Genomic DNA, 20,375 nt, shown 5'->3' with positions numbered 1-20,375 from the left:
TATCACTATAGTTGCCTTCCATTCCATTTCACTTAGACTGGCATCTGAACAGCTGCAAAAATTTTCCACAGGGTCTAGAACACATTCCTAGGTTAAACAGAAGGGGAATTTTTAACAAAGGCTGATTGTGTTTGGCTTGCCAGGGAAGGCATCACTACCTCGTATCAGACAGGATATTTCCGCTGGTTTCTTTCTGTCATTTTGTCTTTATTTTGCACTCTGCCCTTTGCTCTGTCGCGGGGCCCCAGTTTTCCTGTTACCAACCACTCAGAGCCAATCAAGAAGTAAAGAAGAGAAAAACGCCCTCCCGCTTTCAATTTCCTTTGCTTCGCTGCCCTCCAACCGCAGAGCCGACAGAGCCAGAGCTGCTGTCATCTCTAACTTAGCTCAGCTGATCAGTTGCCGCCGCCGCCGCCGCCAAATTCCAGAGGCAAAGAACAAGAAGCTGAGAGACCAGCCATGGACGTGAATATCCCTCCGCTCCGAGCCTGGGATGATTTCTTCCCAGGTTCTGACCGCTTCGCCCGGCCAGACTTCAGGGACATTTCTAAATGGAACAACCGCGTGGTGAGCAATCTGCTCTATTATCAGACCAACTACCTGGTGGTGGCTGCCATGATGATTTCTGTTGTGGGGTAAGTGGGATCTCCCTTCCGGGCACTGATCGTGGGCAGCATGGAGGGGGCTCAGGGTACAAGATCCCGGTTTGCAGAAACGCTCTCCACGCCCAGCGCCCGCTCTGGCAACTGTAAGAGGCAAAGCCAGTGGAAACTCGTTCGCAGATCCAGGCCGCAGCCATCTGGGGGAGCCCCATTTCCTTTCGGCGCCTGAGGCTGAGACGTGAGGGGGGTCCTAGGAGTAAGAAATGTTGCAAACCACGGACAAGAAAAATGATTTCCCTCTGTGCCCCGATTACGCTGTTGTTGGGGAAAATATTTGTAGTGCCTTTTAAAAGGAAAGTGGTGTAACCTTATCCTGGGGCTAGCTAGGGCGGACGCCGCCCTGGGAGGTTTGGGGCGGCGGGGTGTGGATCCGGACTCTGCCTTCTCGGGGTGGTAGTGTAGAAAGGGTATTACAGAGTCGACGCATTCTGTGGATTTCTCCGCGTAGTGCCTGCCACACTGTGCAGGAGAGCTAACTTGGGAGCAAGAGGATGAGTGTTCCCTTGTGGCGTTTCTCCCAGTGTGTGGTTGAAGGTTGTCCTGCCTCTAGGAATGGGGTCCTTTCGCTATTTCTTCCAGGTGTTGCTGGGCGTGGTCACTGTTTCTACACTTCCGAGCCTGTGGTTTGTGTATTGATGGCCTTTTTAACACCTAATCTTAATATTAAAAATGTCCCAGGTTGTACACAGGCATGCACACTGGCAGTGCTAGAAACCACCTTCTCTTGTGTAGTTCACCCTTTAAGGAGTGCTTCTCTTTTACGGAATGCGGCAGTGATATTCTAGATCTCGCTTATCATACGCATCTTTAAAGAAAAAGCTACCCTCAGTTATAAAGTTATAAAGGAACTTATTTGCCATTAAAGAAGTGTCTGACATTTCTACTTGAGTAAACACAGAGGGAAAGAGCTTGGGAGAAAGGAAAAATCCAAACTTTGAGATTTGTGAGAAAGGGCAAAGAGGGTGGTTTCTTAAGTTGGTTTGCTATTCTTTGGCTTATTTATTGAATCCAGGCTTGGAGCCTGGCGAGATCAATCAGAGATGAATTCTTGCCCAAGGGCATGTGGCAGTTTTTGAGAAGCTACAGGGCCAAATACACAGCGCAGAGGAAAGAGTTCACAATTTCTGGGTGTGCTTCAGAGTAGTTACCCCTATGCGGAAAAGGACACTCATTTGTGGAGTTTCATAGACAATTGATTACTCAGATCCTCATTATGTGTTGCTTAAGGAACTGCAGGCTCTGAGAATGGCTTGGTGTGTAGAGGGCAGGGGCTCTGAGCCAACCCTGAATTAGAGTGGCAGCCAAGTTAAAATTAGTTGGAGTAGGACAGGCCTGAGGCAGCTGCCTTCTGAACCTTTCTCTAGCTTCATGCCTAAGGCTTATTTCATGACACACTAAAAAAAAAAAAAAAAAGTTAAATTAAATGAATCGTAAATAGGATTGCACCTGTTGTTTTGCTTTATTTTTTCTCATTTTGTAAAGAAGGAAGCAAGGTATCTTACCATAGCAATCTAGTTATGGGTTTTTGTTGTTGTTTTTGCTTTGTTTTGTTTTGTTTTGTCAAGCAAATGAGCTGAAAAAACCACTGCTTTTCAGACGTGTATTGCCCATACCAAACACAGCTCAGGCATCTTTGCTGCCTTGATGGAATCCATTTTTCATAGGGAGGGTCAGAGGCCAGCTCCTCATTATGGGGTCCACTAACTCAGTCAGTTTGGAGGCATTGGCCCTTCCCTTTCCTTTTTTCAAATGAAAGATGTTGGTTGGCAGTGATACTTTTGAAGGTAAACATTAAAAATAACCATGTTTATTTTTTATTATTATTAGTTTTAAAAACTTACAAGTGATAGAGGCCAGTAGTAAGTTGTTTTTAAAACTATGTACAAAATGTGACATTTCCTTTGTACCTCAGTAAAAATTTAACATTTTTGTTGTCTACAGTCTGTAGTTTTTCTACAAATCGCCCTTTTCTTTTTTTTTAAAATCTAACAATAATAAAAGCTAACATTTTTTAGTATTCTGTGTGGTAGAGTCTTTGCTAAGTAATTTACTGTATTCCCGCGTAAAACCCAATATTATTATCATTGTGTTGTTGTTGTTATTATTATTATTATTATTATTAAACGAGGCTTAGAGACGTTAATTGACTTGCTCAAAGTCACAGTGAGAGTTATGCTTTTAACTACTGTGCCATCTTCTCTATGAGTCATGAAGTCTAGAGTTATCCTCTTAAAGCTGGGAGAAACCAAATATCTTCAGGGTCAGGGACCTTAGCTGATTCTGGAATATTTCTCATTCTAAGAGAGCTCTCCTCATTTGGTGATGTCAGTAGGTGGGTGGGTTGGAGAGGTCCTGGAGGTTGTTTATCCGGATCCTCTACTGACATTCGATAGTTTCTCATTTATCTTGGTAGACTGTGTATGTAAATGTGGCCTGGTTGGTTATTGGGAAAAGGACTGTGTTCAAAGGTTGTCTTCAATGGTTCCATCACCTGCTGGTGAGGAGGGGCCTCCAGGGCAGAGGAGAGCTCTAGTCTAAACTCTGAATGCTCCTGTGTTGAAAACCCGCTTGAGGGAGGGTAGAGAAGACCTGCTTTTCAAGATTGCAGGAAGGGAGATGGAAGACCAAGAGGATATCATCTAGCTCCAAAAATACTGGAAAGGGCTGCCTGTACCAAGGTGAAGATTAAGAGGGATTAGAATATAGATAAATCCGTGTATGGGACCTGATCAAATAGGTCCTGATAATCCATGTTCAGAAGTTTGATCTTCATTTGAACAGCATGGTTTACCAGGCACATGACTTCCACTTAGTAGTTCTACTATGATTAATTCTGAGTAAGTCTCTTAGTTAATAGCCCTTGTTGAAGACAGTTGCCATATCCTCTGACTCTTCATGTAGTATAGGTTAGTGGTTAAGGGTTTAGGCACCAGAGACAGATTAGGTAAATTTTAAATCCTAACTGCCAATCACTAGCCATGTGACCTTGAGGAAGTCACTTGAACCACCCATGCTTCAGCTTCCTCATCTGTGAAATGAGACTGACTAATTGTAGTACCTGTCTGATAGGACTTCTTAGAGGATTATCTGAGTTAATATAGTCAGGTCTCTTAGAACAATGTCCAGCCGCAAATTTTGCTTCACAAATGTTACTTATTTTTATCATGGTTGGTGTTGCCATAGAGATTACTGAGAAATATAGATAGTATCTTTATCCCAGTAGCTGTATCCATCTAAACTCTAATCTCCATCTTACTCAACTCCTCCTGCTTCTCCTACAAGACTCAACTTTGGTACCATCTTTTTGAGGAAACATTCTCCCTTTGTCCCCTCACTCTCTTGTGTTAATTGGGCCCCACACCTATGCCTATATCTTTCCTGGTACTTACCCCACAGGCTTTTAAATTGCCTCCACTCTGGACTATAGACATCTTGAGAACAGGGACTGTGCATTTTCTTTGTAATTTTTTTTCTTGCTGTAGTTATTGTTATTTTTATTCTCTGTATCCCTGAGACCTACTATATAACAGATGCTTAGCTGGTGAGTGCAAAAAGTAAATAAATGAACTGTAGGGCCTCAACATAATCTCAGGGGCAACTTTTAATTTATTTAATGGAAAAAAATTATTTTGAAGCACATAGAAGCATGCCGGTACACAGGTTACTCTTAAAATGATTCTAACCGACAGCACCTGCATATTGGTTAAGATTATCATAGTGTGTAAAAAATCAATTTAAAAAAGTTACAATTCAGACTTATTCATATCGCCCTTGTAGAATTTTGATGAACTACTCTCTGGTGAGATTTCTCAACCTCAGCACTATTGACATTTTGGCTTGTGTAATTCTCTGTCGTGGGGACTGTCCTGTGTGTTATAGGATGTTAGCAAAACCCCTGCTCTCTACTCACTGAATGTCAGCAGCACTTTCCCCTTAAGTTGTGACAATCAAAAAGGTCTGCAGACATTGTCAAATGTCCCCTGGGGATCAAAATCTCCCATGACTGTGATTGAGAACCACTACTTTACTGCCAAGAAAATTGTGATGATTCCTCAACATTATCTTCATGAAATTCAAGTTGCTTTATAACAAGTTACAAAAAGAATTCTTAGCAATTAATAGCAAAGCAACTTGACTTTAGCTCCTGACTTTTCATACATAAGAATGGAGTGGATTTGAAACTTTACATTGCTTTGATCCTTTTCCTTAATTTATTGATTGTTGGGCTATCATTCTTTTATTAGTCTGCCTTGGAGACTTGACTGGCTCTACAGACTCAGTCTTTTTATTTTTTGACAGAATTCCGACATTTGCTTTTATTGGCTTTCTGCTTAAAAGTTCATTTGCTCTTGAGTTCCACTGCTATAAAATAGGAATTAAATGACTTAATCTAAAGCACATTAAGGTCTAGCAAATAACAACACTCAAATGTTAGGTGTTATTCTATTAAATCCTAGGTTACCAACATATTTAAAACTCTCACAACTTGTGTATTCTTGTAGGCAGAAGTATTAGATGACAAATACACTTTAGTGGTTTTGTCATTATTGCAACTTACATTGCTTGTAAAATTTTGCTTCCCTTGAAGACTTGAGTTTCCTTTTGAGATTCAGGCATCACTTTAGAAGAGATTGAATGACTCAGAAGGAATAACACAAATAACAATCTGGGGCGATGTGTTTTACTGAAAATGGCTTTGTGTCCTTTAAATCAAGATAGGAGAGATGTGTAAGATTGAAGAGGACATGATTTACCTTCTACACACTTGACACTCGACATCTTGGCACTAGATATTCTTTTACATCACATATAGCAATAGAAGTCTGTGCCTCTGTTTTTAAAGTGAAAAGCAAAGGCAACACCTAGCAGCACTTGCAATTTAAGTACTAAGCATGTGATACATTCTAGTTATGGACAGGAGTTTCTATGTGCTTAATAGAATACCAAAAAATATGAGCTGGAGAAATCTACCCAAATCGTGGGCCATGGAACAGCAGCATCTTTCACCCTGGGAACTTGTTAGAAATGCAAAATCTCAGGCCTCAGACCTATTGAGTCAGAATGTAACAAGACTCAGAGAATTCACAGGCACATTAAAATTTAGTAAGTCGTCTGATTCAAAAGAAGATTTAAATAAGAAAATTTAAATAAGTATACCTATATGCCTAGGTGCCATCTTCAGAGATTCTAAATATAGAGTTCTTCTCTGAATCCAGGCATCTATAGCTTTATCTCAACACCCCATTTTATTCTGATATACACCCTCAAGCTGAAGTTGAAAAGTACTAATCCCATCCAACTCCCCAGCTTCACAAATATGAAAGCTCGAGATCACATGGCCAATTGGAACCAAAGTGGCTAATAATAGCTTTTTTCTTTTTTTTTTTAGCAGCTTCTTTTATTGATATGAAGTGAAATACTTTTCCATTAAATCATATTGCAAATATTCTAAAGCTCAAATAAACCAATTTCAACTGAATAGGTCACTCTCACAACATATGTATTATTTGCCTGTTTTATTCTCACAGATCCGTTCCTGCCACCAGTACCCATATTTTATAGCACGACATCAGAAGCAGCAACCAGGCACAGAATTTTCAAACATGTAAACACCTGTACTGCATCTCCAGTTAGAAAAGGACAGTTATTCTCATTTGTGTACATTCATGCCTCCCTTTTAAGAATGCACAATGTGGTTGCTAATGGTAAGAGCCCATATTTTTTTTTTTTAGAAAATACCTCATCACCTTTGGCCTATTGCCAGAGGCTGGAAAGTAAACTTGCCACGTTATGCTTTTAGTTGCTTGAGACGTGAAGGACTTTCTGGAAGGCTGGTAATTCTGTTTGAAAAAATCATTGCTTTAATCTTTTCAAAATGAGTGTGGTCCCATAATATGTCCTAGGGTTATGCTACCAGTACCTAGTGTTAAGAAATGGTTAGATTTCTTTTCTTTTTTTGCCACAAGGATAAAAAATCAAGTTTCTAGTTAGTAGAGGGAGAAAAGAATAAGAGAACCCTGGGATGCTCTAGATGGAAATATATAAAACATATGAAATTAATTAGCCTGTTTATGCTAAAAACCTAGTGGAAATGTTTTTGAGATTAATCAGCTTCAACACCAGTTCTACAATATGATTCTTATTTGTGTTGCTTTATTCGTTCACTCCACAAAGTATATGAAGCACTTACCAACTTCTCAGGCACTGTTCCTGAAGATACAGTAGAGAATAAGACAGCAATGATTCCTGCCTTCATTGCAGTTAGAGTCTAGAAGGGCAGCAAGACAACACTGAACACATAATAATTTTTATACGAGTGTAGCAAGTAGACAGAAATATACAACTATATAAACATACATCATTTTTAACCCGACTTACTTGATCTCCTTTGTGCATTATGATTCCAAATTCCAAAACTCTCAGATGTTGGGAATGGAAGAGGCATTTAGTATGTGAACAGAGGAAAGGTTTATGAAAGTTTACTCATCCTCACCTTCCACTCAGTTGAAGAAATATTTACTGAACACCTACTTTGTGCCAGACACTGTGTAAGCCCTGAGATTATAGGCAGGAATACAAATTCACTAAGCCTTCCCAAATCCTCCCAGAATTAATCTCTTTCTGCCCTCCCATACCCCTTGATTTGCACATTAAGCAGAGCATGTGGCATGCTGCTGTATGTCTTTCTCTAGTGGGTTATGTGTTTCTTTTGAGTATAGAACTTTAAGAGGTCTATTAACATTTAATACAGCTTTAATCTCAAAATTTGTCATCTGATAAGGATAGCTTTCCATTAAATCATCTTCTAATACTTTGTTCTTCTTGGCTTCTCCCCACACGCTTTTTTTTTTTTTTTTAATAGTCCTTTCCACTGTCAGTCCAAGGTGTGTAGTTTCTGTCCCCTTTTTCTACATAAGGATTTACAGTGGTTCTGGATAAATGTTCAAAATAAATGACCATATTTTGGATTCTTGGCCCCTTTCTTAGCAAAAGCGCTCAATTTATTAGGGAATCCAATTCTACAAGATGGAGTTGAACCTATCCACATAATACCGAATTTATCAGCACTATTGGAAATTTCTCATTTTCCTTTTGGAAAAATGCTTTCATGCCCATGATCTTAAACAAAACCTGAAGACTACTTCATTCTGCAGACATTTACCATAAATATATAAGATTTCCTAGCTCTCCCTCCCATGGAGCATGTGCTAATGGAGACACCTGGAAGGCAGAAAGCCCACCTGAAGTGGAAAACTGGGCCTTTGGTTCCTATTTCTAATCCTACCATAGATCTGCTTCATATTCTATCAGTACAGCTTTTCTTTGTCTCAGAGGAACGAAAGGGACTGCAGAAATTGGGTGTCAGTGGGAAGTAAATAGACAGGAAACTGCTTGTAGGAAGAGAATTTATCTGTCACCAAGCTCATTAGCGTATGTCCAACTCCTGTCTTCTTTCCACGGTTCCATAAGAACTTGTCATGTGACAGTTTATTCTGCTAAAAGTGTTCAGAAAGAACAGTTTGTAAACAGATATCTTTCCACTACAGTTCTAAAGCATTTCTTGTGAGAGTAGATATGTGTTCTTAATTGTTGAAGGAAATGATGAGTGTACATGAGGGATCATTGTACCATTCTCTCTCCCTTTGCATGTTAGAAATTTGCCATAATAGAAAGTTTAAAAAGGATTTGTTGCAGTATTACCAGAGCTTTGTACACTGTTATTTGAAGCTCTGTCACTATGGGGAATATGAGCAATATGACTTCTAACCCATGTCTGACCTGTTGTTTGTTAAAAATAAAACAAGTAATTAATTAGCTTGATACATGCAAAAGAAAACCTGGAGATTCATAAGGTATTTTACTATGAATGTAAATGGCTGCCAAGACAGTGGCTTTTTTGGATGTGAGTGTTTAGTTTGTACGAATAACATGGGGGAATAGGTTTCAGTACACAGTGAGTATGCAGGAAATAGCATGGGACTTCCCAATTCACTTGGGTAGGAAAACCTCGAGATTAGATTACTGTGACGTTTTTGTGACGAGACAGGCTCCTGTCCCACCTAATTGCTGGTGATCATTAGGCCCAGGAGACACTGATCACATTTAGTCAAAACTGGTTTGTACATTTACATTTATACTTTACAGTCAGAAACAGTTCTTGCCAGGACAAAAGCCCATGTTAGGAAACCAAAATAACCTAAGAAGACTGTTGGGGTTCTCTGAGGTATCAAAGGGCAAGCGGGTCCTATCTGGACAGGTCTGTAGGACCCACTCTCCCTCCTGGCCCCCAGCCTGCTCTAGTGACAAAATTTACAAACCTCACTGATTATATCATAATAGTTATCTCTTACATTTGCATAGGAGTTTAGATTTTTTTCTATTTTTGCTTTGCTATGTGTTTTCTTCATCACAGCTCTCTGAAGGCACAAAGATGAGGACTATTTCTCTAGTAATATTTAGTGTACAATGAGAATAATAGTGATTTGTCCAAGACAGATATCACATCTCTTAATTTGTGGCCATAGAAAGTTGCTGGGCTTATTTAAATAACAGGAAAACATGTTAGATTCTTACTTAGTTTTTTTTTTCCCTTTCTTTCTTTATTTTAATGAGATTTATTGAATACTTGTACTGTGCTAGGTGCTAGGAAGAAAAGGTCATGCCCTGCCTTCTTAATCTCTAATGAGAGACAAAGATATTCATCCAATACTCATTCAGATAAATGTAAAACTGCCCCAGGGGTAAGTGCTATGAAGAAGAGGCATATGGTGATATGACCTGGTCAGAGAGATTGAGAAAAGGCTGATTATGCTAAGATTTAAAGGAGGTAAGAGTGAATCAGGTAAAGAGAACAGCTTGTGCACAAGCCTCTCGTGGCTGGAGGCAGGAGGAGTTCTAGAGGTCATTAGAAGCCCCAGTGGATGGAGTGCAGAATTAGGAGAAGATGGTCTGAGAAAGCTGGCAGGCAGAGTGATTGCTATCTTTTAGGGCTCCCTCATACTAATTATTAAAAGCACCCTTACTTACTCCTAGCAGATATAGCCTATGCCAAACTGTGGGCTTGGCAAATCAAGTGTGGCCTGCATTTCAGGCCCACTTTCCCGCTCAGCCAGCTTTCCTTGGCCCAGGTACAAACTACACAGTTGTAGGCTGTGGACTTGGCTACAGGGGCAGGCAGGGGCCAGAGCCTACAGGGCCTGGTAGAATATGTAAAGAGTTCTGTTTTTACTCTGAGAGCAATGAGAAGTGAGAAAATGGATGGGTGGATTCATATTTGCAGTGATCCCTTTGGCTGTTGAAGGACTGTAGAAAAACATCACCAATTTGGTGAAGTCTACTGTGAGTAAATTGTTCCCCACCTTCTTGGTGAGTCAGGCTTCCCCAGGAACCAAACTGCGAAAATAGCTTTTTGGGTTAGAAAATTGGAACTCTATGAAAGCTGCTTCTGCTGCTCAGGAAATATTTTGCTGCTTCAGTGGTTTTTGTTGGCATTGTGACATGAAAGGAGTTACCAAAAGTGAGCTTGAGTTTATCTGAGGATCTCAGTTTTGGTAAATTTTTATCGCCAACTCTGCATCTGGTGGCCTTGGGACAAACTTATTAACTTCTCTGTTCCTTAACTTACTTTCCCATAGAATGAGGCGAGTTCTCAAGGTAACACTCGGCTCTAAAATTTTGTGATTGGCCAAGATTTTTCTCCCTTCCGCAGTTTAGGCTGGAACTATAATTAGCTGAATCATGTTGGCAAGTTTAAGGCATGTGTTCACACCCACTAATAGCCACCTTCCTTCAGAGAGAGAGAGAAAGAGAAATGAGAATCCCAAGGGATTTCCCAGAATGATCCCACTTGCTTATCCCAGCTGGAAGAATGGAGTTACTTAGAATGGTTGGGGGTCGGGGAGAAATTACTGAGGCTGGTTAGCAATACAGAATGGGTTATGTTGTGAATTGCTGTCATAATTACATCAACTGGCACCTTTTTTCCTCCCCTGGATCCTTTTGAATACATTTTTTCACTTCTCAGGAGCTTAGCTTATTCATCTATGTAATGGGACGGAACCACTTCATTTTTCAAGACTGCTACAGGCTTCTGTGGTGAAATTCTAAGCCTTTTTTTACAACCATCAATGATTCCACTAGAATTTTCAACTATTTATTTATTCATTTGAATATATATGTATATATGTATGTATATATGTATATATATGTATGTATGTATATATATATATACCTACATATATATATATGTACATGTTTTTATTTTTATCTCACAATGGAAAAACATACTTAATGTTTTGTGTGTGTGTGTGTGTGTGTGTGAAACTGGTCCTATTTCCACCAAGGACAGAAAATTATGTTCTCTCTTTTCCTCTCTCCCTCTCTCTGGTGTGTTTGTTTTATTTGCTCCAGTGCAGGTAGGTGCCAGCGCATTGAAGTGGTATGCATTTTACCATTTCTTAGAATTGAATTGCTGGTAAGCAGAATAAGAAAGAAAATCATTTCTGCTCTGAGTAACTTGGTTCATTTTTTCCAGTTTAGAAAGTTAGTTACTTTCTAATTATAGATTGTGGCTGAGTGTGTTGTAAACTGAAACCAGTTCTATAGGACTCTTTGCTCTTTTCTTTTCCTTTGAGCATGAGCAACAGGAACAGGTGAAAAGCAAATCCGGAATTGCTTGAGTTAGGCCTGGATTTTTCATTGTTCTTTGTCCTTGGCTGTCTGTGTGTCTGTCTTTTTTTCTATCAGTTATAGTTGACATTCAATATTATTTTATATTAGTTTCAGGTGTACAGCATAGTGGTTAGATATATAATTTACAAAGTGATCCCCTGATTAGTCTAGTACCCACCTGGCACCATACATAGTTATTGCAATATATGTCCTTGTCTTTATTTAGACATTCAACCCAGATGTCTACTTGTCCAGAGGAAAATAAAAATGCTTAGCATGCATTTTATTACATGCTCACTTCAAGAATTATTCTAATAGGTATTCTGGAAACAACTTAGAAGAGTTTGACACTTCGCTGCTAATCAGCCATCTCATTTACATTTTATGTAAAGGACTTTCCTTAAACTTGAACCCTCCACTCTAGTTCTTTGAGTTAATGTTGGTCTTTGCTTTTCTTTATAGCTCAGAATTTCTGGGATGGGTCAACGTCAAGGCCATGTTTCTTTCAGGTTCCTTTTCCCACTTTTATTTGCTTATTTTTAATTATCAATTTTTAAATATCTAAGTAATACATGGCTATTGAAAAAACATGAAAATATAAATAAACAAATGGAAATAAACTAGTTGTGATAGTACTACCCAGTCTAACTATTGTAATCTTTGGTGTTATTTTCCAGAGATTCTTTTTAGTGCTAAGAATGGGATGTATTAATCTGTGAGAATTTCTGGGTCTCTCCACTTAGTCTTCCCACCACCTGGTAAAGAGGATTTTGTTTTTGTTCTGTCCAATTTTTTCCTTTCCTGGGTCTATTAGGAAATTTTTGTCTTTCTCAGACCAGTTCTGGGGTTAAATCAGGAGACAGGCTATACCCACATAAAATTTTAAAAAGAAAAGTAAAGAAAAAAGAGCAGAGAGACTAACTAGCCCCAGATAACAAAGAACTGGAGAGAAGGACAGACAGAAGAGCGCATGTGCTGGATGTTGGGAAAGCTTGGGAGAGTGGGGAGGGGAGGGGCGGGGCGGGGCGGTGGGGGTGGTGGGGGTGGGGGTGCGCTTTGGCTGCAGAGGATCTGGAGAATGGGCGGGGAACCACGGTTTGAGTGAGAATAGGAACAACTTTGCTGTGGTATTTGAATTGAAATTGCATTGATGTAACTGCATTATTGAAGAGGTGATGGAAGTAAAGATGGACTGTTGTAGTCAGCCTGTGCCAAGCCTGGGGCCCAGGGCTGGGGAACATTTGCTTTTACATTTTCTTTTTTTATATGTTCATTTTATTTTCTACTACAAAATTATACACTGATTGTAAAATTTTCTACTTCTGGGCTGAATAACGTATACAATCAATCTACCTAATGGAGAGAATATATTGTAATTGCTTTTACCCACTCAATATATTATTGATGCCTTCCCATATTATTAAGTATAATTCAGCTTTCAAAAAGGCATGGCCATATAGGTTATTTCTAAAAGTTTTTAACCATGAGTTCCACTCACGTGAATACCATTGCAATTCAATCTTTGCATTTTTATTTATTTCCTTAGACTCTATTCTGAGGAGGGGATTTATTGCCTTGAAGGGAATAAGTATTTATTTGCAAGAGTTTTGAATGAAATAAGCATTTTATTATTATAGGGTTTAATTTTAAATTATGTGTTGCTACCCTATCCACTATTCAATTCCATGCATTTAAATAGAAATTTTTAACTTTTTCAAAGCAATTTGACATTGATTATACCCCTGATTTCACCCATTAAGGTGAAATAGTTTCACTCCTATTTGAAACTACTTAAAAATAACTCTCGTGTTTCAGGAGGCAGAATCAGCTAATATTTCAAGAGATTTTTTAAAAATCTTAGTTATTCTACATATGAATCCCTACATGAGTATGAATCTTTCATCTACTCTATTTCAGAGACAGTAAGCTCTTGGCATCGCCTTCCATTAGCCTTTCTTTCCCTGTCCCTCGTTTCTAAATCAGTCATGGTTATATTCAGAGATGATGAAAACAAACTGACTGGTTTTGTCTTTCCCAAGTAAAATGCTCATTAGCCTCTTGTGAGGGTGAAGAGTTAGTAATTTGTTATACTTGCTCACCACAGATGTCTCATTAAAGGTTTTGTATATACAGTGGGTTGGGGTGGAGGTGAGGGCTACAATGCCCAATCATTCTTGCTTATGAAATACTTGGTCTAAATTTCCTCTTTATAATATATTTACCCATTATCAACAGTAGTGTAACCTTTGGCTCGGGTACCAATGAATCCGGAAGCTCTGTGCTTGGAAATCTCGTTTGATAACCTATCTTCTAATGTTACTCTGAGCCCTTTTAAAGAATTATCATGGACTCTGTATGCCAGGAGCCATAAACTCAAATACCTCTATGGCTGGGCCAGTTACACAAGAGAAGCAGGCCAGCTATTAGAAAAACAATGATTAATGGCAGTTCATTGGGGCCTCTGTGTCAGAGCTGCAGTAGATAGTAGTGGGGACTGGGACTAAATGGAGAGCATTTGTTCTATCTGAACAAGAAGGTGCTACAGCAAGTTGTTGACACATGGGAAAGTGGGCCTAGTGTTAGATTTTCTTGTTTTCAGGAGAAGGAAGAAATCCAAGTTTTATGGATTTTTTTTTTTTTTAACAATTGGGATTCAAGTAAAAGTTTTTTAAAACACTGTACAATTCAAACACAAATTCGACTATAGACTGGATCTACCTCAAGGAGGCTATTGTGTGACCTCTACTCTACATTCATCTATCATGGCAGTTTCTACGACAGTTTAAATAACCTCTTAGAGCTCAGTAAATATAATCTAATGTATACTAAAACTCAGGATGGATGAAAGCTAAAAACAGCCCCTCCAAATGAGGGGGTCTCTTAAATTTCAGAAGTCTTTTAAAATTGTGGGCCTCCAATAAGATAGTCTGATGAGTTTTGTGAGAGTCAAATTATCTAGGTGTGACTCTTAGCTCTATGCTTTTCTCAAATGTTCTCCTAAATTTCTTCTTTGGAGAAATGAATGAGTAGTATCTGCCTCAGAAGGTTCTGAAGATTAAATGAGGCAATTTAGATAAAATGCTTAGTAAGTACTCACCACTTGTTTTTGCTGCTTCTCCCCTTTCTCATTTTCCTCTTCCTGCTACTACTACTATTGACCTAGCCCCCCCCCACTTTTTGTTCCCCATATTCCAGGTTCCTGAGCCCCTTCAACATGATCCTTGGAGGAATTGTGGTGGTGCTCGTGTTCACGGGGTTTGTGTGGGCAGCCCACAATAAAGACATCCTTCGCCGCATGAAGAAACAGTATCCCACAGCCTTTATCATGGTGGTCATGTTGGCTAGCTACTTCCTCATATCCATGTTCGGAGGGGTCATGGTCTTTGTGTTTGGCATCACTTTTCCTTTGTTGTGTAAGTAAACCTGAGTTGACTTCTCTTACATCTAAAAAAAATGTAGAAACGAGTTGCATTACGCGTTTCTTATGTGTAATTGCATGTCTGCAAAATTATCAGAATTTTCCGAAATAGCAGGTCAAGTTCTGGTAAGTAGTCCATTAATTCCACAAGTATGTACTGGGCACACTCTTCTGGGGACACAGCAATAAACAAAAAACCCCAGAAATCCTGAGTTACACAGCAAGAAAATGGCATAGCCTGCATTGGACTCCAGATTTGTCTGATAGTAGAGTCTGCTCTCAATCTTTAAGTGCCATTCATACAGTCCTGACACAGGGACGAATGTATTTCATTTGGAAGTAAACTACTTACTCTCTGCTTACTCAGATTATTCATGTCAAAAGTTTATAAACCTATACATATATAATTGATGCAGAATATAGATATCGAGTCCTCCAATTCTGGCAAAGAGAACTAGATATTTTCTAAGTTTTACATGCATTGTTTACTGAGATCCCAAACACATGAAGCAGAAATAGAGATAAGATAAAATTTCAGTCTCATCAGAAAACTGGTTAAAATTCTAGTGTAATAAGTGACAGGAACATCCCTTTAACTTTTAATAGCATTTCACTTGTTCATTATTCCATTAAATAATATCAATTACTTGTTTGGGGTTGTGTTAGATTAAACCCAGAATATTTGTTGATGAATCCCACACTGCAAAATGTTTGAATCAGCAAATTCATACTTTTTTAAATAGTCTTCAAGTTTTCCTTACGTGTTAGAGGCTTAGTATTTCAGTGATTCTGCTAAGACACACATTTCGTTAACTATAGTACCTTTCCACATCGGAGCCTGAGACAGGCAAGTATGATGAAATGTGTCATAGGTAGAGAGTCATGAGTGTTGATTTTTATTCTTAGACCAGCTGGAAACCAGCCATGTGATTCGGATCAGGTATCCCGAATGGGCTGTAGTTCACTCTTCTATAAAATAAAGAAACTAGACAAGATCAGTGATTCCCAAAAATTGATACTCGTGAGAATCATCCAGAATGCTTTTTAAAGATATAAATTTTTTGGCCACATTTCTTGGAGATCTTAATTCTGTGAGTTGAATAATTCAGTGATGGCCAAAGAGTGTGTATTTTTAGAAATCTCCTCATATGTTTCTAATGGTCAGTCTAGGTTGGGATCCTCAGGTAGAATGCACATTAGTGTTTCTCAAAATGAGAGTCCTAGATCACCTGTGTTAGAATCATCCAGAGTGAGTATTGAAATTTTACATTCTAGAGTCCTACCTCAGTCTTAACAGTCTGAATTTGGGGAGTGGGGGGATGGATACTGGGAATTTATTTAACAGGCTCACCAGGTGATTTGTATGTACACAGAAGTTTACAAATCACTGGTGTAGATCACCTGAGGTGCACGTTTAAAATACAGATTTCCAGGCCCATTCCTTTAAGGTTCTGGTCTAGGAGAGAGGCCACGGATTCTGTTACTTAACAAACTTGAGTAATTCTCAATGACGAAGCAAATTTGGGGAACACGAGGGTATATCAAATCTATAAAGACTTTAGTTTTTATCTATAAATCTATATCCAACACGTTGGAAAAACCTCCTCTTAGGTGGACTTCCCTTCCTAGGTAGACTTCACCACATGCATTTTGTAGGGAACAAAGTACAGATAATCCCTGAACTGATCATCAGTTCCTTTCTGGAAACTTTGTGTAAGGTTGATCTTTATGTAGGTTGGTATCATGTTGATTAGCTTTGAATGTTAGCATTTATGTAGCAGCTAAAAGGCAATATCAATGTAGAGTGGAAAGAATGTGTTTGCCAGATTATGGTCCTGCCTGCTGAATACATGCTTTCTTTCACACTAAAAGGAAACTATGTATGACTTGACAAAGAGCTTTATATAAAACTATATAAAGTCCAAGGATCCATTTGAGGATTTGAACCAATTAGAGAATCAGACTGGACTATACCTGAAGCAGTTTACTAAAAGTATGAAGAGAGGGAGTATAATGTTAATGTGAAGAAAGATAGCTGTTGCTTTGGTGCTAACCACATTTCACTTCTTTGTAGTGATGTTTATCCATGCATCCTTGAGACTTCGGAACCTCAAGAACAAACTGGAGAATAAAATGGAGGTAATAGGTTTGAAGAGGACACCAATGGGCATTGTCCTGGATGCCCTGGAACAGCAGGAAGAAAACATCAGCAAACTCACTGACTATATCAGTAAAGTGAAGGAATAAACATAGCTGACCTGGTGATAGGGCTGCAGAAGTCAAATTGCTGTTCGCCCTTGTCTAGACCTACTTTCCGTTTGTATTTTTGAAATAGGAGGTGCACATACCATCCAACGATCTATGGCATCATGCATGTGTAGGACAAACTGTTAATATCTCTGATGTTACAGAAGAAGGCCTCAGAAACTGAAAGAAACCACCCTCCTAGTATGTCGAAGTTTCAACTACATTTATGAAAACTGATAGGAAATGGAGCACACATATTTTTAGCGGAATAAAAGAAAATAAAAGAATCGTGGATTGTACAGCAATGATACTGTTATCTTGTAGAGAAAAAAGTCATTATTAAGTGTCAAGGCAATATGAGCAAATGAAAAAAGACTATTAAAATAGCTGATGTCATGCATTTGCCTGTTTAATCCCCTCCAGCATCCTCCTCCAAAGATATCCCCCAGGATTATAGTATGTGGAGTATAGTTTTTATTATTCTTTTAAAATCAGAAATGATCTCTATCACCTTGCCTCCTATCTGATGTGCAGTGGAAATGGGATAAACTAGTTGTTTATATTTTGTTTACAAATACAAAAATAGCTGTTTAGGAGAATATTTTGTCAATTTTTTGTAAATTTTTGAAATGCTAGTAATGTGTTTTCACTAGAACGTATTTGTTGCAAACTGAATGTCATCTTCCTTAAGGAGGTGACAGCTGTATAATCTGTATTGCTCTATACGTCTTGTTAAAAACAAACAAAATAAAACAAGTTCTGTTTATATTGCAAATTTTTGTTGTTATAACAAAAAGGTGTCCAAGATAATGTTTCTTATATTATGTCATTGTTTAATTTTTAACTGGAACATTTAGAAAGAAGAAAATGAATGTGTATGTTAATAATTCCTTAGGGTCACAAAGAGGACAATAATATCTGATCTTTTGAAATCTGAAAAGCACCTTTAGATGACCAAGCAAAAAGACTTAAAAATGGGAATGAAAATAGGAGTGATCACCGGTTTCTGCAGTTCATAAAACTTTTAGATAGCAATTGTTACAACCATGTTTTTATGGATAGACATTAGAATTAAGATAGCGTATGTTTATATATTGTTACTTTCGTCTTTTCATTTCCCATGTGTTTAGAAATACATTATACAAGTGTTTTGCTTGCCAATGGAGTGATTTCATAGATGAATAGAAAACATTTAGGTTTCCCTTACATTTAGCTATGAAGACAATTGGAGCAGTACTTCTTGAAGAAACTCCCTGTATGTCCTAGAATAAGCAACAGAACATGCTGCTCCTGATTTTTCTTATATTTTCCCAGCCAACCTACAGCCTTCTTATCTAGCACAGTGATACCACCATGACTTCATGGACATGGTCTAGGAATTGTACCCTTACCCAAATATGAAGAATAAAACTTATCAAAGGTTTTTTTTTTTGTGAGACTTTGTTTAATGCACATCTGTGTTAAGTAGCTGAGAAACTCAGTGACAGCCCTACAAACGATGAGGATATACTATACAGCAAACACTCACTTTGTGTTTCAAATACTATATAATAAAGCTTTAATACTTTTTCCCAGCCAGAATAAAATTGAATTCCAATGGGATCCTTTTTAAACCTGACATGGGTTTATATACATTTTAGTCCTATTTTCTACATGGTAATTTCTGTTGACTAAACAGAATAAACTTGGAGAAAGTGACAAGTTGAATCTTAAAAATATACTCATTATAAATATAATACTAATAGTGGTCAATTCTGGAAGGATAAAGAAAAATGTAGCATGTAAATACTATAAATTATTACATTTTTTCTTTTTTATAACGTTTTATGTAACTCATAAAATAGTGCTTATATAAAAATTCAAAGTAGAGAGCAAACAATTTCTAAAAATGTCCTGGCTTTTTATTATATTCAGTTTTCTAAGGATGCACTCAAATCGATGGTTAAATGCGGATGTTATATATTTCGTTATTTGGAAAAACTTTTTTCATTATGTTGTCTCCTCATAGTATTAGTTGGATGTCGACATTGCACAAGGTTTGCTATCACTAGGATGTCATAAAAACATCCAGGCTGGGGCCACACAAGGGAGGTGTTTTCTAAAGGCACTAGGAACTCCTTGGCTCACATATCCACTTCATGTCAACCTGAAACAGGCAGGGTAACCCCTCAACGACCTCCAGTCAGGTCTCAACCCCTCAGTCAACAAGAAGCAAACATTTGGGGAAAATTATTACATTTTAAAAACAAACCTTTCAGAGATTTTTAGGGTAGAAATGGGTAGATAGAAAAAGCATATTGTGAATGACTTTTGTCTCTTGACAAAACCTGTGCGTTGAAGCAATAAGCTGTGAATTTGGATCTTTTTTTGCACATCTAAGGTTCAAGTCCTCTTTCAGGATGATCAGCACATTTTAAAGTTCCTAGCTTTATTAACACTGTGGCTCTACAAGCAAATGCATAAGGGCTTTCCAGAACCTCAACCACAAATATGCATTAAGCTTTTACACGTGATGAGAGCGCTTTGTCCTATCAGTGTTTAGTCTTTTAGATGTAGAATATGTTAGACACTTAAAAAGTTCTATTTATTGACTTAACTAGCCTGCTTTCTATGCAACCATGTTTTATAGAAATAGTAAAGGAGAAAACTATCAGTTGTTGGCTATTCTAAAATTGATTAATAATCGTAACAATGTGAATACTTTCGTATACACCATCTTTAAAAAATAAAAACACTATATTTCTTTCCCATGGCTTATCCTTCCAAAAACTATATTGTTTTAAGTTTGTCCCCATTAATTCTCTCCTAGCCTGCTTGGCTTGTTATGTACCACCTATGATTATGTAAAAGGAGAAAGAAGGCAGGTGCCAATCATTTACTCAGATAAAGTAGAGAGAAAGCATGAAAGTGTGATTTCTTGATTTCTAGGATTTTACACAAAATTTCAGATTCTATGTATCTAGTGACTAGAATGGATAATGAAGGGCTCTAGGAATTTGGAAGGAGGAAAGAACACAGATTGCAGTTGTCTGGAAGATTTTTATGGAGGATCGGGGTCTGACCTAGGCTTTGAAGACAGAATAGGACTTTCATAAATGGGGAGTAGAACAGAAAGAAGTCTCTCAGAATATTCTATGGAAGCCTCCGTGAGAGCAAAGGCACAAGGAAGTGCATGAGAATGTTTCATGAAGAGAAGTATAAAAGATTTGTGGCAAATAAGACTGGATTAATAAATTGGGGGCCAGGGAATGGAGGGCCTTGAATGATAGCATAAGGAATTTCAGTTTAATTTCATAGCAAGTTTTATTTAGAGTACTTTTGAGGAGAGCAACAAGGTCAATTTCGAGTTGCAGACTAAACTTATAAAACAAACAATA

General features: G+C 38.1%; 1 protein-coding gene across 1 annotated transcript; it reads left to right on the top strand.

Annotated features, from left to right (window-relative positions):
- Positions 1-333: 333 nt before the first annotated feature.
- On the top strand, positions 334-18,421 carry ARL6IP5 (ADP ribosylation factor like GTPase 6 interacting protein 5). The gene is made up of 3 exons (XM_016119279.2): positions 334-635; positions 14,529-14,746; positions 16,826-18,421. The coding sequence occupies exons 1-3, from the start codon at positions 460-462 to the stop codon at positions 16,996-16,998; spliced, it is 567 nt and encodes a 188-aa protein (XP_015974765.1). The 5' UTR covers positions 334-459; the 3' UTR covers positions 16,999-18,421.
- Positions 18,422-20,375: the final 1,954 nt, after the last annotated feature.

This window comes from Rousettus aegyptiacus, unplaced genomic scaffold (assembly GCF_014176215.1).
Source record: "Rousettus aegyptiacus isolate mRouAeg1 unplaced genomic scaffold, mRouAeg1.p scaffold_m13_p_4, whole genome shotgun sequence".
NCBI lineage: Eukaryota > Metazoa > Chordata > Mammalia > Chiroptera > Pteropodidae > Rousettus > Rousettus aegyptiacus.
Note: the sequence above shows the minus strand (reverse complement) of the source record. Positions and strands in the feature narration are given on the sequence as shown.

What these genes read in the sequence shown, in the direction of transcription:
- ARL6IP5 (XM_016119279.2), top strand. Translation starts at nt 460, where the DNA reads ATGGACGTGAATATCCCTCCGCTCCGAGCCTGGGATGATTTCTTCCCA. An exon ending in ATGATGATTTCTGTTGTGGG is followed by an intron (nt 636 to 14,528) that starts GTAAGTGGGATC and finishes CCCATATTCCAG; the next exon opens with GTTCCTGAGCCCCTTCAACA. An exon ending in CATCACTTTTCCTTTGTTGT is followed by an intron (nt 14,747 to 16,825) that starts GTAAGTAAACCT and finishes ACTTCTTTGTAG; the next exon opens with TGATGTTTATCCATGCATCC.